Source organism: Cucumis melo, chromosome 2 (assembly GCF_025177605.1).
Source record: "Cucumis melo cultivar AY chromosome 2, USDA_Cmelo_AY_1.0, whole genome shotgun sequence".
NCBI classification, from domain to species: Eukaryota; Viridiplantae; Streptophyta; class Magnoliopsida; order Cucurbitales; family Cucurbitaceae; genus Cucumis; species Cucumis melo.
Genome location: NC_066858.1, coordinates 3,861,338 through 3,876,609, shown reverse-complemented (window position 1 = coordinate 3,876,609; position 15,272 = coordinate 3,861,338). Strand labels below are relative to the sequence as shown.

Here is a 15,272-nt window from a genome sequence, read left to right as displayed (position 1 = left end):
TCTTTTTATCTAATTGATATTATATTGTCTCGAAAAAAAATTATTTATCTTATTTATATTTTGTTGATGGAAATCAAACTTTTTTTATGATTATATATTTACCTTTCAAGATATTTGTGCTTTTAAAATTGAATTTTTTTAAAAAAATTAATACAAAAAATAAAATTAATGTTTAGTTTCAAGTAACTAAAAAATTAATAATTTCAAGATAACGTACAATTAATTTTAAAATATATTTATGAATTTTTTTTGTTATGAAATTTGTTCATAAATATAAACCAAAGCAAACACAATTTTGTATATAAACATTTATAAAAAGGTCAAACCAAACACGTGGGTATTTTACACTCATTTTACAAAAAATATTTTTTAAAAAATGTATTCTTAAAAAAACTTTTTTTTTTCATATTCAATCAAAACGGACCCTTAATTATCATTATCATGATAAAAGTTTAGTGAATAAAAGTGATTTAATTATTGCCTTAATTGATCAACAAGTGTATTGTTATTATTATTTAGACAAAAGAAACAAAAACAAAAAGAAGAGAGTGTTTTGTCTTTTGTAGGGAAAGGACAGGTTTTTGTTTCCTATGTTGAAAGGAATCTATATATTTTCTTTTTTCCACGTGAAAAACAAATGAAAAAAGAATAGAGCTATTGGAAGACTAAATTTGATAGCTTTCAAAATATAAACATATTATACTTTTCATCCTCAATATGTCTCCACATTTTAAAATTAACCAATCAACTTCCTCAAAATTTAGATATTAAATTAACGACATTAATTCTTAAATTTAATCTATTTTAAAAAAATAATGTTTTTTCTTTACTTTCTTCTCTCTCGACGATGTTGTCAATCAATCTTTCTCCCTCTTTCGTCAAATCAAGAAAAGAAGACAAGTGATGAGAAGAATTGGTGACAATAATTTTGGAAGAAGAGGTGAGAGGTCGAGGGGAGAAAAGTTTGTCTTCAAAATGGTACTATTTGAATGCACCCACATCTTCATGAATCGTCTTCCATCACCCATCATACTAAAATTTTTAAATTTGTCGTCTTATCTTTATTGTCTATTTAAAGGATTCTATCAGTCCCAATTGGATATCACAATCCAGCATTTTCTAAAATTTGAGTACTCTTTTCTTTCAAATTTGAAAGGTTAGAATTATTATTTGTACAAATTTTAAACTTCATGGGTAAAAATGTAATCTAACCAATTATACAAATATAAACAAAAGGTGAGTTTTTATAATCATTCCCTTCCTTCAAAATATGAGTTTCATTGAAAAGTTATATGAAAACTAAATATGAGCTTTAATCATTCCCTTCTTTAAATAAATAACTAAAAAATCTATTGTCTAATTTTATTAAAACATTCTAAGTTCACACCCAAATTATTGTTTTCAATGAAGTTTTTAAAAAATTTAATAAAGCACGAAAATCTATAGTTCAACAATGAAAAATATTAAAAATGCTCCAGTCAACACGCAATTAATCGACCACAAACACACATGTGTAATTCTTTTTATAAACAATCATGATACACGTCGGTGTAGAAAATGATACATGACGTGTAGGAATAAGTATCCACATGATCATGTAGTTCTTTTTAATCGATGGAAAAAAAATGCTTCAAATCTAAACAATCGTGTTGACCACGTTAAACGATCAGGTTAACTATAGTACGCGATCATTTAGATCATATCCATACAATCATGTAATTCTTTTTAAATGATGGGGAAAAGGCTTCAAATCTAAACGATCGTATTGGCTAGGTAAGCGATCGTTAGATCATATCAAAGTAGTATTATAGTTAAATGATCTTGATATTCTAGAATAAGAGTTGGAAGAAAGAAAGAGAAGATGAAGAGAGAAAGAAAGAATAAGAAGAATAAAAATTGAAAGAAAGAAAATCTAAAAGAAGAGCTGAAAAAATCTGGAAGAAAAGATGAAAATAATCGCAAAAAAAAAAAAAAGAAGAGACAAGTGAAGATTCGTTTGCAATATCAAGAGTAAATCTGGAATTTATAAAAATATTTTACTGACTTCTTGGACTTTTTGATTTTGTTACACAAATCGTAAATATTTTGGTGTTTTGTTATATTTATGAAAATTAAACTTTTTAATCTTATTTTTATTTGAAGATTATAATATATAATAATTAATTATCATAAATAATGAAAAACACCAAATGTCAATTTACCCCTTGAAAAATATTGAAAATGTAGAAATGTAAAAGTATAAACATATAGATGAAACTTAATTAATTGCACAACGACATAGTTGTTTTGATATAAGATATTTTTGTAATTAAAAAGATATCATTTTTGTTTTAACAATTTAATAACAGGTTGAGCATATATATATATATAGATATAGATATAGATATGTATGTATGTATATGGACATACAATGACATGCCTTGTGTAATTGCAAAAGTACCCTTCATATAATTCTAACCGCAATTAAGCTCTCTAAACGTTAATATTGTATCCTCCAACATAATTATAAAATTATGTAACGATTAGAATTATTAAGTTCTCAACTTTTAGATATGTATCGATTTACACTCTCTTTCTTATCTAATTTTAAATTTATTACGTTAATTTAACATTATATATTTTTTCTAATAAATGATTCAATTAATTTTTTTAATATAAATATACTTGAAAACCGTTATATAATAAATTCTTATAGGTGTAGGTGTAGGTGTGTCCATGCGTAGACTTTTTTAAAATAGACGATTAGAAGTGCAATCTAAGGATGAGAAGACATCAATAATGATTTATTTTTGTTAAAAAAAAAAACTCACGTCTTATATCCATACTATATATAAAAGGATAGAAGTAGAGAAATTTATTTTACCTTTTCATTATAACTTTCTTTTTGTTTGTTTTAGTGACAATTTTGTCATTCGCATAGTTTAATATTTATGGCCATTTTCACATCAACAAGATAGAAGTCATATTTTCTTAATTTATCTTTTTATTATAACTTTTTCAAAATTTCAAAATTTTCTCTCCAATTAATTATGTCATTTAAATTTATCCAAATTCATTCACATTCCTATCTATCCTTTTATCTTCTATCTCCCAACTATTCACATTCTCTTATATTATATTAACTTTTTCTTATCTCTTTCATCCTTTCAAATTCTTTCTTTTCAAATCTTTGGGTACAAATATTTTATTCTTTGTTTCTCACTTATGTTCACAAGTCACAACAAAATGCTAGGAGTGAAGAAGAAAGCAAATCAAATTATGTTCTTCTATTCTCTTTTTTTTTTTTTTTTTCTATTTTGTCTATTTTTTATATAAAAGTATGTTTGTATATATTCCTTCGTTTATAGGTTTCTTTTTAGTACACAACTGAAGTTGAAGAAACTTGAACTACCAACTTCGTGTTTGACATGTGGATTGAAAATTTTGATTTTTTTCGGGTTGGGTTGGGTCTCAGGTTGAAAAATCCAAGTCAACTCAACACAACCCGAATTAATATATATATAGAATTAATTGGTGTTTGAAATTTTGAATGTACAATAATCTTAAACTTTTTTTTAGAAAAAGAACAATTTTGAACTTTATAAACATTATAATTTAGAAAAAAAAAATACAACTCGACAACCCAATCCATATTTTTCAAGTTGGATTGGGTTGGAAACTTAATTCGGATTATTAGAGTTACCAACCTAACCATCCCAAAAATATGGGTTTGATTGAAAATATTTTCCAACCCAATCCAATAACACTCTAGTAAGAATATAAATAAATATGGTGATAGACGATAGAAATTGAAAACCTTAATAGGGAAAGTTTCATTTTTTCCTCCGATTACCATGAAATTTCGACATTTTTCAAATTTTGCCTTACTTTTAACTCCATTTGAATTCTTTTCACCAAATCTTCACATAATTTCACCCCAAAATATTCTTTGTAACTATTTTTAAATTTGTTTTTAAATATTAGGTCATCTTATCAACATTTGCACATGCATCGACAATAATAGACATCTAAATGGTTGTCTTGCTCTATAAAAATTGTGATTAAAAATGGTTATTTGTAATCTAATTAAGTTATAGGGTAAGTTTTATTAACTAATTATAACAATTTTCATCAATTTTATAATTTTTTCAAAATTTTCATCCATATTTCCATAAAGTTGGGATCTCAATATTTCTAACTATGACCAAACATCTAATCAATTTTAATATCTTTTTAATCACGATCTTAAAGATTTTTCATGTTTTGAAGCAACTTTTAATAACGTTTTTTCATCCTTTTTTTCATATATTTTTTAGAGAATTGTTATAGATAGAAAAATAAAACTATTTATAAAATATAGTAAAATAAAACAGAAATTAATCGATATTTTCTTAGAGTTTGGCGAATTTTTTTTCTATTTTCTTCATTCACTTTTTTTTATTTAAATATAAATTAATGCAAAGGTTATCATTAATCATATGTAATTAACAACAAACTTTAGATAAAGTTAAATAATATTTGAATTTTTTTAATTAATATATTAAACTACAATATTCGTTTTACCTAATACTTTTGTATATTCTTTTAGGCATATATAATACTTTTGTATTTAGAAAGACTCTCATGTATGCATTAAAAATTCATGTTTAAATAAAAAAAAAATGCAAAAGTGAAATATAGAAAATGTATAAATAAAAAATATATATAATATAAATTTTTTTACTCTAAAAAAAACAAATAAACAAATAAAGTTAATATAAACTAATTGATATAAAAATATAAGATGAAAATGTAAAACAAATAAATTTACTTCACAGCTTAAAGAAAACATTTTAGATAAACTTAATTATATGAAATAAAGCTTAGTAAAGACAATCTTACGTAACACACATAATTTCAATACCTTTTTACTATGCAAATCCTTAGAAAAAGTATAGTTATTTGAAATTTTAGGTACCTTTATAACTTATTCATTCAAAATTCAAAACAATGTGTGGACCTACCAATTTCATAAATACAAACATTCATATTCTATATTATATGTGGGAGACCTAGCTAAATTTTTTTTTATTAAATATCTTTTGGTCACTATATTTTAGAATTTGTTCAATTTTAGTTTTAATATAGTCAAATACCGTCCAAGTTTAATCCATGTACTTTTAATAAATCTTATATTAGTCTCTATCTAAAAATTTATTGATGGGTGTTGTCAAGTACTTTCTATATATCATTTATGAGACTTTTCTTGCTAAATTTGCTAAATTTAGAAACCTATTAACCTATTATATTCCTTAATTTAGGTTATTTTCAAAAATAAACAAAAAAAAAATGATAATAACTAAGATAGACTATCATCTGGTGTATGTGTACCATAATAATTACATATAATAATCTATCTTAGTCTATCACAAATCGATGTGATATGATATTTTGTTATATTTGTAAATATCTTGAGAAGTTTTTTATTTAAAAGAATCTGATTATTATTTAACAAATTTTTTGTTGAGGAAGACTTTAAAGGATTAAAACTAGCCGATTGAAAATATACAGATGAAGGTTTAAAGTATAGAAAATAAATTATATTATTTTTATGTTATACATTTTAATTAGAAAAATTAAACATCCAAACTAAATTCTACGACATTTAAATCTCTCTCTAGGTTCTCATCCATCGTATATATATACGTCAAGTTTTCAATAAAAGAAAAAACTTTTAGAATTATAAAAGCAATAAAAAGAATCAAACAAATGCAGGCAAAAGAAAAAACAACTCAACTGACATATTGATTTGCATTATTAATTTTAAAGTTAAATGTTTGATTCTCCAGTACCACATATGTATTAAAGAAAAAACCCTACGAAATTTCATTATAAATTACACAGACTTCCCTCTCCCAGTATCCTCTTTTGTGTTCATTGCATTATTATTCTTCCCTTCCATCTCTTGGTTAAGAGATGGCAACAAAAGATGCAAATCAGCCATTGTTTCCTATGCCTTTTCCAGCCATCTTCTTTATTTTCTCAATCTTTTTTGGGTTTGGAATAACCCTCTCTCAGGCTGCTTCCCAAACTAGACACTTCAAATGGGAAGTTGAGTACATGTTTCGGTCCCCTGATTGTAAAGAAAACCTCGTCATGGGAATCAACCACCAGTTTCCCGGACCAACGATTAGAGCCAATGTTGGTGACACTATCGTTGTAGAGTTGATTAACAAGCTCTCCACTGAAGATGTTGTTATTCATTGGCATGGAATCCTACAGAAGGGAACTCCCTGGGCCTGATAATATAACTCATGTCTCTACATTTTCTAAATCGTAAAAGTAGCAAATTTAAAAGTAGATAACCTCTTGATAGCCCTTCGATAGTCGTCTGATAGCCGTTTAATAGTCATCTCATATCATTAATTGCTTGTCATATTTGTCATAACAATATTTCCTTATATATTAATATGTAAACCCCGTGAAAAGTGTAAGAGAGGTATTTCGATTCGAGCTTAACATTTTTAAAACAAAATTAAGATTTTGTTGATGATCATTTTCTTTTCTTCCAAAAATAAAAAATTAACCATATTTTCTTTTAAATTTTTACAATAATTTGTATGGTGAAACATGAAAACAAATTTTTACTCGTTTAAAAAATAAATATTTTTTAAAAGAAAATTACTTATATTTAGTTTTACACATTATTGCATTATATTGATTGAAATATAATATAATAAAAAATTTACGTTTGAATCCAACATTTAGAGCTCAAATTGTTAAAAAAAATTTGGTTTTCTCAATCTTTAATGAAATCACGTTTTTCATCGTTTTCAGGATTTATATTGACATTTTTGTTTCGCACTCAATCAACACGTATTCCAATACCTCTATGATTGTTACCGAACAAAAGTTTATGATTACTATCCAAATGCATACTTTTCAACATATGTTAGCTTTCTTTCTAGCACATGAGATAATGTTGACAGACTTTTTTTCCCCTCAATATTCAAAATGTTTGCTGCTTTAACTACAAATACAAACAAACGAAAATATCCACAAAATATTCTCTCTTCACATTTTTTTTTTAAAAAAAATTCCTTAAACAAAAAAAAAAAACTAAAATATTTTATAACATTTTATAAAATTATGTTGTTTTCAAATAACAAAATAAACAAAAATATTTATAACTATAGCAAACTATTACTCATTGTTGTAAGTCTATCACTAACAAACTATGAAATTTTGTTATATTTGTAAGATTAAAATTATAGAAAGTTGTGAGTTTGAATTTGTTCATATTGACATGACTCTTGCCTTTAATATACTAAGAATACAAGGCTCAGATTATAAGAATTAATACACATATAGTTTTCTTTTTAAAAATTAGAAAAAAGAAGAACAAAAATTAAACACATATGTGTTTTTGAGACATGTATATAACGTAAGGTATAATTTCCACCAAAATAGAATATATAGGAAAATAATATTCTCCATCTTATATAAATACCTTACTTGCTTGAAACATGGTTTTTGTTATATACATACCAATTGCTTTTTACATTAGTTAGACATTGTTTTTTCTAACTTTTTTGGAAAGTTCCAATTATAATTGTGCATCTCTTTTTTCTAAAAAAATATTTTATATTATTTTAAAAAGGACTATAATACTCTTATTTCATATAAACATTTTAAAACTATATAAGCATCGAACAAAAAAAAATATAATCTACATTAAATGAAATCTACTACTGTGTCACATATATCTAAACTATCAATATATACACGAAGCCAGTAGTCTCCGTACATAAATTAAGTATTTACAAACGTACTAAAAAATAAAATTATACTTGTGAAAATAATTTATGAGTACTTTGGAGACAAATATCTAACTCAAAAGGTGTGTTTTTTTTCTTTTATATTCTTTTCTTTCTTTCTTTCTTAAACCAGGGTACATATAAGGTAAAGTGTCATTAGGGTTTTTAATTTGGTTAATTGGATATAGGTAAATTGTTTTATTAGAGATATAATGATTGTAGTTTGTGTTGTAGATTAATGTTATTGGAGAGGTATAATTAAATGTATTTTTATGTTGGTTGTCGTTGATAAAAGTCGATACTCATAAATGGAAGAGGGCAAAGCAATTGTTCAATTGGAGCTAAATACATGAAGAATATGGAGCAGTGTAAGTTGAGTGGAAGTGAAGGATGTGCACCTTTTATCCTCAAAGTCAAACCCAATAAGACTTATCGGATCAGAATTATAAGCACCACTTCACTCTCAGCCCTCAATTTTGCCATCGGGGTAACTTTCTTTCTCTCCTACTCTAACTAATACATTTCAATTCACATATATATTTATATTAGAATCGAACTTTATTATTTCAAATTTTTCTTTTTTCTTCCTCAGAATCACAAACTGCTAGTGGTAGAAGCAGACGGCAACTACGTTCAACCATTTCTAACCTCCGATATCGACATTTATTCCGGTGAATCCTACTCCGTCCTCATCAACACCGACCAAAACCCATCGCAAAACTACTGGGTTTCCCTCGGTGTACGCGGCCGTGAACCCAAAACCCCTCCAGGCCTAACACTACTCAACTACCTCCCCAACTCCTTCTCCAAATTACCCATTTCTCCCCCACCCGAAACCCCCAAATGGAACGATTACGACCGAAGCAAAAACTTCACATACAGAATCTTAGCAGCCATGGGCAGTCCAAAGCCACCGGTAAAATCCACCCGCCGCATCTTCCTCCTCAACACCCAAAATAAGATGAACGGCGGATATACAAAATGGGCGATCAACAACGTCTCTTTAACCCTCCCCTCAACGCCGTATCTCGGCGCCATTAAAATCGGGATAAACGACACCTTCGACCAAAATCCCCCACCGGAAACATACCCAGAAAACTACGACATCCACAAGCCACCACCGAACGGAAACACCATCACCGGAAACGGCGTTTACCGGTTCCAATTAGGGGAAATCGTGGACGTTGTTCTACAAAATGCAAACACATTGAACGACAAGCATAGCGAGATTCACCCTTGGCATTTACACGGCCATGATTTTTGGGTTTTGGGGTATGGAGAGGGGAAATTTTCCGCTGCTGTGGATGAGACGAAATTGAATCTGAAGGACCCGCCGTTGAGGAATACGGTGGTCATTTTCCCATTTGGGTGGACGGTGCTTCGATTTGTGGCTGATAATCCAGGGGTTTGGGCTTTTCATTGCCACATTGAACCTCATTTGCATATGGGAATGGGGGTTGTCTTCGCCGAAGGAGTTGATAAGGTTGGGAGAATTCCAACGCACGCTATGGCCTGCGGCGGCACTGCCAAAGCTCTTATTCAGAACCCCACACAAAAGCCCTAGAATTACTCTAGAAATGTGGCTGTTTAGGGTTTGTTGAAGTAATTTACTCTATTCTCGTGTTATGTTTGTGGGCGCACTTTTCTTTCTTTCTTTAAGCCGCGTTAAATTATGCTGTACTTTGGAGTTTGTTCAATTTTAATTTTCCACTTTTAAGAAAATTTTAAATTTAGTATCTACTGTTTATTCATTTATTCACTCTAAATAATCATGAAAACTAACTAGTTTGATACGATAACAAATATGATAGCTAACGAAAAAAGATACAACAGACTTTTTATAGCTTTTTTTTAAAGGTTTTGACGGTCAAATCCAAATCTGTCATTCACGTTTGTTTCACAAAATCATCCATCGCTAGTCCCCCATTTGAATTTGTATTCATCGTTCGGATCTGCCATTCAAGCTTGGACCTGCTCAAAACCTCTGGCTCTGCTATTCACGTTCAGCGCTGTATCATTAATCTAATCAAATGGGGTTTCGTGATGTGGGCGAGGCTATTGCGTTGAAAGAGATCATTTGCAAGTAGTGGAAGTAGGAGGAAATGGCAAAGAAACAATCGTCTGGGATATGCTCAAAAGAATTTGATTAAGACCAAAAATTAAAATCAAATGAGTGTAGAAGTTACTTAAATAAACTATAAAGATCAGGAGAAGGTGTCGGTTTCTAAAGAGAAAACTAATACGTATCTGTCGTCATGAATATGGAAACCCTAAAGCACGATCATATAGAGAATGAAAAGCAGCAACGGGAAAGAGTGAAAAGTAAAGTGAGAGAGAATGACGCTTTTGAATTTGGAGAAAATTGGAGGCTGCCTTCAAAACCTTTTCATCCATTTTCTTCCGCCCTTTTTTTTCTAATCTGTTCAATAGCTTATTTTATAAAAAGCTATGCTAAGAGGCTATAAAACGTTGTCTTTTATCTTCCTAATGTTCTCATCCTTCAATCCTATTGAATGAAAAATTTGAGAAAGAAAAAATATAATATTCTTTTAATCTCTTTGGTATTCATATATTGATTATTTTTAATGTGGAGCCTCCTTCTTATACTCGTTAATTGATAAATGAGTTTGGATATCCTTAGGACACACAAGTTTTGGAAGGAGGGAGGAGACACACAAATGTGGAGTATCTTATACCGATACCACTATATACACCTCGTTTGCACAATTAAAAAATAAGCTATCACAAAAAAGTTAAGGAAATGTAAACTATATTTTGTTGAATGTTAAAATAGCCATAAACATTAAAATTATGTGAATGAAAAAATTGTCACTAAAACAAGACAAATGGAAAAGTTATAATGAAAGGGTAAAATGAGACAAAAAAAATTCTCCACTTCCTTTCTTTTATATATAGTATAGATATACTAGATGTAAAATACAAAACCTAAAATTTGAAAAATAAAATTGAAAAATTGGAACGTATGTGAGTTGCTGAAATTAGTTGTGATTTTTGTAGATTTAATAAAAAAAAAAGAAATCCGTGGAAATGGCAAATATAAGAATGGAAATTAGAAAAATAGTAAACTGTTATTTTTTTTATTTATTTATGGAAAAATTAACTGGTTGAAATAGTTCCCCATTTTTTGGTCCGAAATTACCCCTCAACGGATGAGAACTGTCCAGATTCAAATACAATATATTTAAGAAGATCAAAAAATCAAATAAAATATCACATATCCGATTACAGCATATTTGTAAACACCTTCACTTATGATAATTATTAATTAAATCAAAAAATTATTATATTCTTTCAAAGATCCCCTAAACATATTCAATTGGTTTCAATACCCCTAATTATTCCGATTTTTACCTTCAATAATTATATATTCAAACTTTAGCTATTAATGCAATGAATTCGTCCTAAAATTTTACTGCAATAAATAATTCCTAAAATAATGATAAAATGATGCAATAATTAACTATTAACAAAAACATTAAAAAAGTAAAGAAAAATCATTTAAAAGATTCAAATTTCAAATCTCAAGTAAAATTCAAATTCAAATTTCAACAATTCCCTGAAATTATGGCAAATATAATGGAAATACTTAAGTATAGAATCAAATCCCAACCCTCCCTGAAATCATGCCAAATAAAATGTGATCTATTTTTAATTTTGCCAACCAACCGAAATTAAGGGAAACAAAAATAGAAGATTCAGCGGAAGACAATCAACCGTAATTAAGGGAAACGAAAATTTGTACTAAAAGAAGAAGGTGGAAAGCGACGGTGCGGGTGGAAAACAAATGCGGGTGGAAAGCCATTTGAAAATTTGAAGAATGTTAGAACCGGAGAAAATTTGAAGAAAATTTTGAGAACTCGGTATTTTTTACCGATACATGCAGAAAATAGAGGAAAAATCCAAAGGTTGAAGAAGGAACAGAAGCATGAAACGAAACAACTCATCGATACTTTGGGTGGTGCAAATCGATTAAAAAAGAAAAGGCGTGCAGACGGTGGAAAAGCGACGAAAGAGAAACCGATGGTGGAAAAGCGACAGTGGAAAAACGGAAGAGAAAGCAACGGTGGAAAAGCGATGGTGGAAATGCGCCGGAAAGCCTTTAAAAAACGGAAGAACAAATGCGCCGGAAAGCCTTTACAAAAGATGGTCTATTTTTTTGGAGGGAAAATTAGAAAATTGAAGGGAGTGCATAGTATGTATTAATTACAGGGTATTTGTGGTTTTTCTTACTATTGTATTTAGGAGTCTATATCGTAAAGTAGGTAGGGGCATTTAAGGCATAATTATCCTATTTATTACGTGGAAATTAATTATTTTGCTATTTTGACAATTTAAAAATAAATTTGTCATTTATTCAAAGTAAACCTTAGATTTTGCTATTTTTCTTGTCGCCTCTATTAAAAATTTGTGTTTGAAGGAGAAATTGTATCCAATTAAACGTCCCCATGTTATCACAATGAAAATCGAGCCCGTTGTAATAATAATAAAGATATAACCGTGAAAATAGCAATTTTTTAAATAGAAACTTGAAAAATGACAAAAACCAAAAAAAATAAAAATGGCAAGACTGCAACTTGCCCTTTTTTATAATTATATTAAACCTTAAATATAGCCCTGTATATAGGATAATCATATATTCCAGATTCAGTGTATTTGAATAGGTCAAAAGATGAAGCAGGATATCTCATATTTCACCAACACATTGTATTTTGCAAACAAGGTAAATGTTAACTAAATTGGCTAAAATAATGACAAATATATATACAAACCCTTCCCTGAAATAATGTCAAATATATATACAAGATTTTATACTTTGTTATATTTTAAATAATTTATTAAATAATACATAATATATATATTTAATAACAATTTGAATTTGAATTTGAATTTTAGATTTTCTACTAAAATAATGTCAAATATATATAAAAGATTTTTGCTTTTTAATATTTTAAACCATTTATTAACAATTTATTAAATAATGTTTGAAATATATTTTTAATAACAAATTGAATCTAAAGGTTAGATCCTCCTTTAAAATAATGTAAACTTATCCATAGTTTTTTTTTCTTTTTTTTTTTTTTTTTGTTGATTTTTATTTTTAAAAAATATATTCTTTTGACAATTATATAGATTTTAAAACAAATAAATAGAAAATATATATTTAAATCTATATATATATTACGTCAATTATTTTAAAATTTTCACAAAAACAGTACGAAGATGTGCATCTTTTAAATTTGTTTGAAATATCAATATTCACGATATTTTCATTTTTTATATTAAACGTTATGTTTTTTATTTAACAGTTTTCGTCGATTAATTTCAATCTTTACAGTACATCCTTTATGATTAGTTGTCGAAGACCATAGTAGGATCATAACAATTTTTTGTTATGGCTTTACAACAACGAAAGATCGTGTTGGATGTAGATGGATTGAATCTTCTCAATATCCTGATTATCGTATTGTTGATGGATGTCACTACAAGAAGTAGGGGTTCGCCCAATGCACACATGCATCGGCAAAAATCACAAACCACGTCAGGAATGTCTATCCCAACGCTGAAAGCCACATCGAGTAAAGTTTCGACAGTATTGCGTCGTGATAGGCAAAATCGACATGCAAACTCGATGGGTGCTTTCGCCGACTGGGGCAAGACGTCGAAAAAAACCTTGTCCGACGTCTGGTCAAAGTGTCAGCAATAGACGTCCATGCTCAACGTGTTTTGTGCATCGGGAAAACTTTTCTATAATATATATATATATATATTTTTTTTATTTATTTAATTTTGTTCGCTATTGAGATCGGATTCGATTTAAATTCAATCAAATTCTAAAGACAATAATTAACATAAAATTATTAAAATACCAAATCAAAAGTATATTAAAATTAATCCGAATATTAAAAATGTACACGTTTGTAGGTTGAAAAATTACATGAATAATAAAAACTAAAAACTAAAAACATAATGCTAAGCATCGCGTACGCCAATTTTCCCAACTTCTACACCATCTCAGCATGACTATAGCAGTCATTGAAGAGGTTGTGATGTTTTTTAAATCATTAGTCCCTGGAGAAAATTTCATTTTCGAGGTGTAGAAAACATTGCCAGGAAACACGTCGTGTGTGCATAAATTATCTCAACAAAGCATCCTCCAGTACCTAGGTAAGACAGGTACCTTGATCATGTGAATAAGTAATTCCCACCCATACATGAACAGTCTCAAATTTGTTTCATATGTGTGCGCATAAATTTAAAATGATTGTGTAACGCCTCAAAAATTAAGATAATTTATTGGGCGTTATTTTGAATCCATTTAATGAGAATTATTTGATTTAGGTGGGAATTGAAATTAATTAAATATTTCTTGGATGAATATTTAATTAATTAGAGGTTTTGGCATGTGGTGTTTGTTAAGTTTTTGTTTAAATGGTAGGTTAAGAGGATTAAGTAAAGTTGTGGATTTTTAGTGTTGTTGAAGTTGAATTTAATTAAATAATTATGGATGTTATTTAATTAAATTGTCGGGTGAAAAGTTTGTTGGAGATTTAATAATTATATGTATATGTGGAAATATATATACAATTATTATGTTAATGGAAAAGATAATTATATTTGTTGAAATATAATTATTTAAGGAAAAGATAAACAATAATTAATTATTGTTGAAGATAATTAATTATTTTGGAGAAAGATAAATAATAATTAATTATTGTGGGAAATAATTAATTATTCTATAGAAAGATAAATATTGATTCTGGAGTGAAGTTGTTATGGTTGGGTTAAGATAATTCATGTTGGAAGTTATAAGTGATTTATTGGAAAAGATTTGATTGATTAAAAGAATTGAGGATTTAAGTTAATTTGAGATTTTGGAGGGAAAAGTTAGTTTTGGTGGAATTGTAATTAATTGAGTATATATATATGGATATATATATTTAATTAATAATATGGAAAAGTGAAGTTAATTATATGATGAAATATAATTATATTTGTTTGGAAAAGAAGATAATCCATGAGGAGAGAGATGTTTGATTTGATTGGACGAAAAATATATATATTTATTTAAAAGAGAGAATAATGGTTTAAATAAATATATATGATTATTGTAGATTTTGATGAGAGAAAAATAATAATAATAAAGAACCATTATTATTATTATTAATGGTTATAAAAGCCTAAGATTAAGGTATTTATTTAGGAAAGATAATGGGAATAAAGATTGTATATTTTTTGGTATTATATATATCCTAAAAGGAAAAGGGAAAGGAAATAATAATAAATATTATTGTTATTATTTGGATCTATAAATAGCATTGGAATGCTTAAGTTAGAAAGTAAAGGAAAAAAATAAAAAAGGATTCTTCATCTTCTTCTCTAAGATAACCCTCTGTTGTCGTCGCCGCCTCATCAGTTGAAGTTAAGATTGGTCTCTTTGGAAGTTTGAGGATTTAAAGTGATGAATTTTTCATCAAG

General features: G+C 27.9%; 1 protein-coding gene across 1 annotated transcript; it reads left to right on the top strand.

Annotated features, from left to right (window-relative positions):
- Positions 1-5,863: 5,863 nt before the first annotated feature.
- Positions 5,864-9,511, top strand: 2C07 (L-ascorbate oxidase-like; the record flags this gene model as incomplete). The annotated part of the gene is given in 6 exon segments (NM_001297511.1): positions 5,864-6,321; positions 6,324-6,326; position 8,056; positions 8,058-8,066; positions 8,069-8,262; positions 8,368-9,511. Coding segments are annotated over 6 exon segments (1,566 nt in total), but the record flags the coding sequence as incomplete, so codon positions are not given.
- Positions 9,512-15,272: the final 5,761 nt, after the last annotated feature.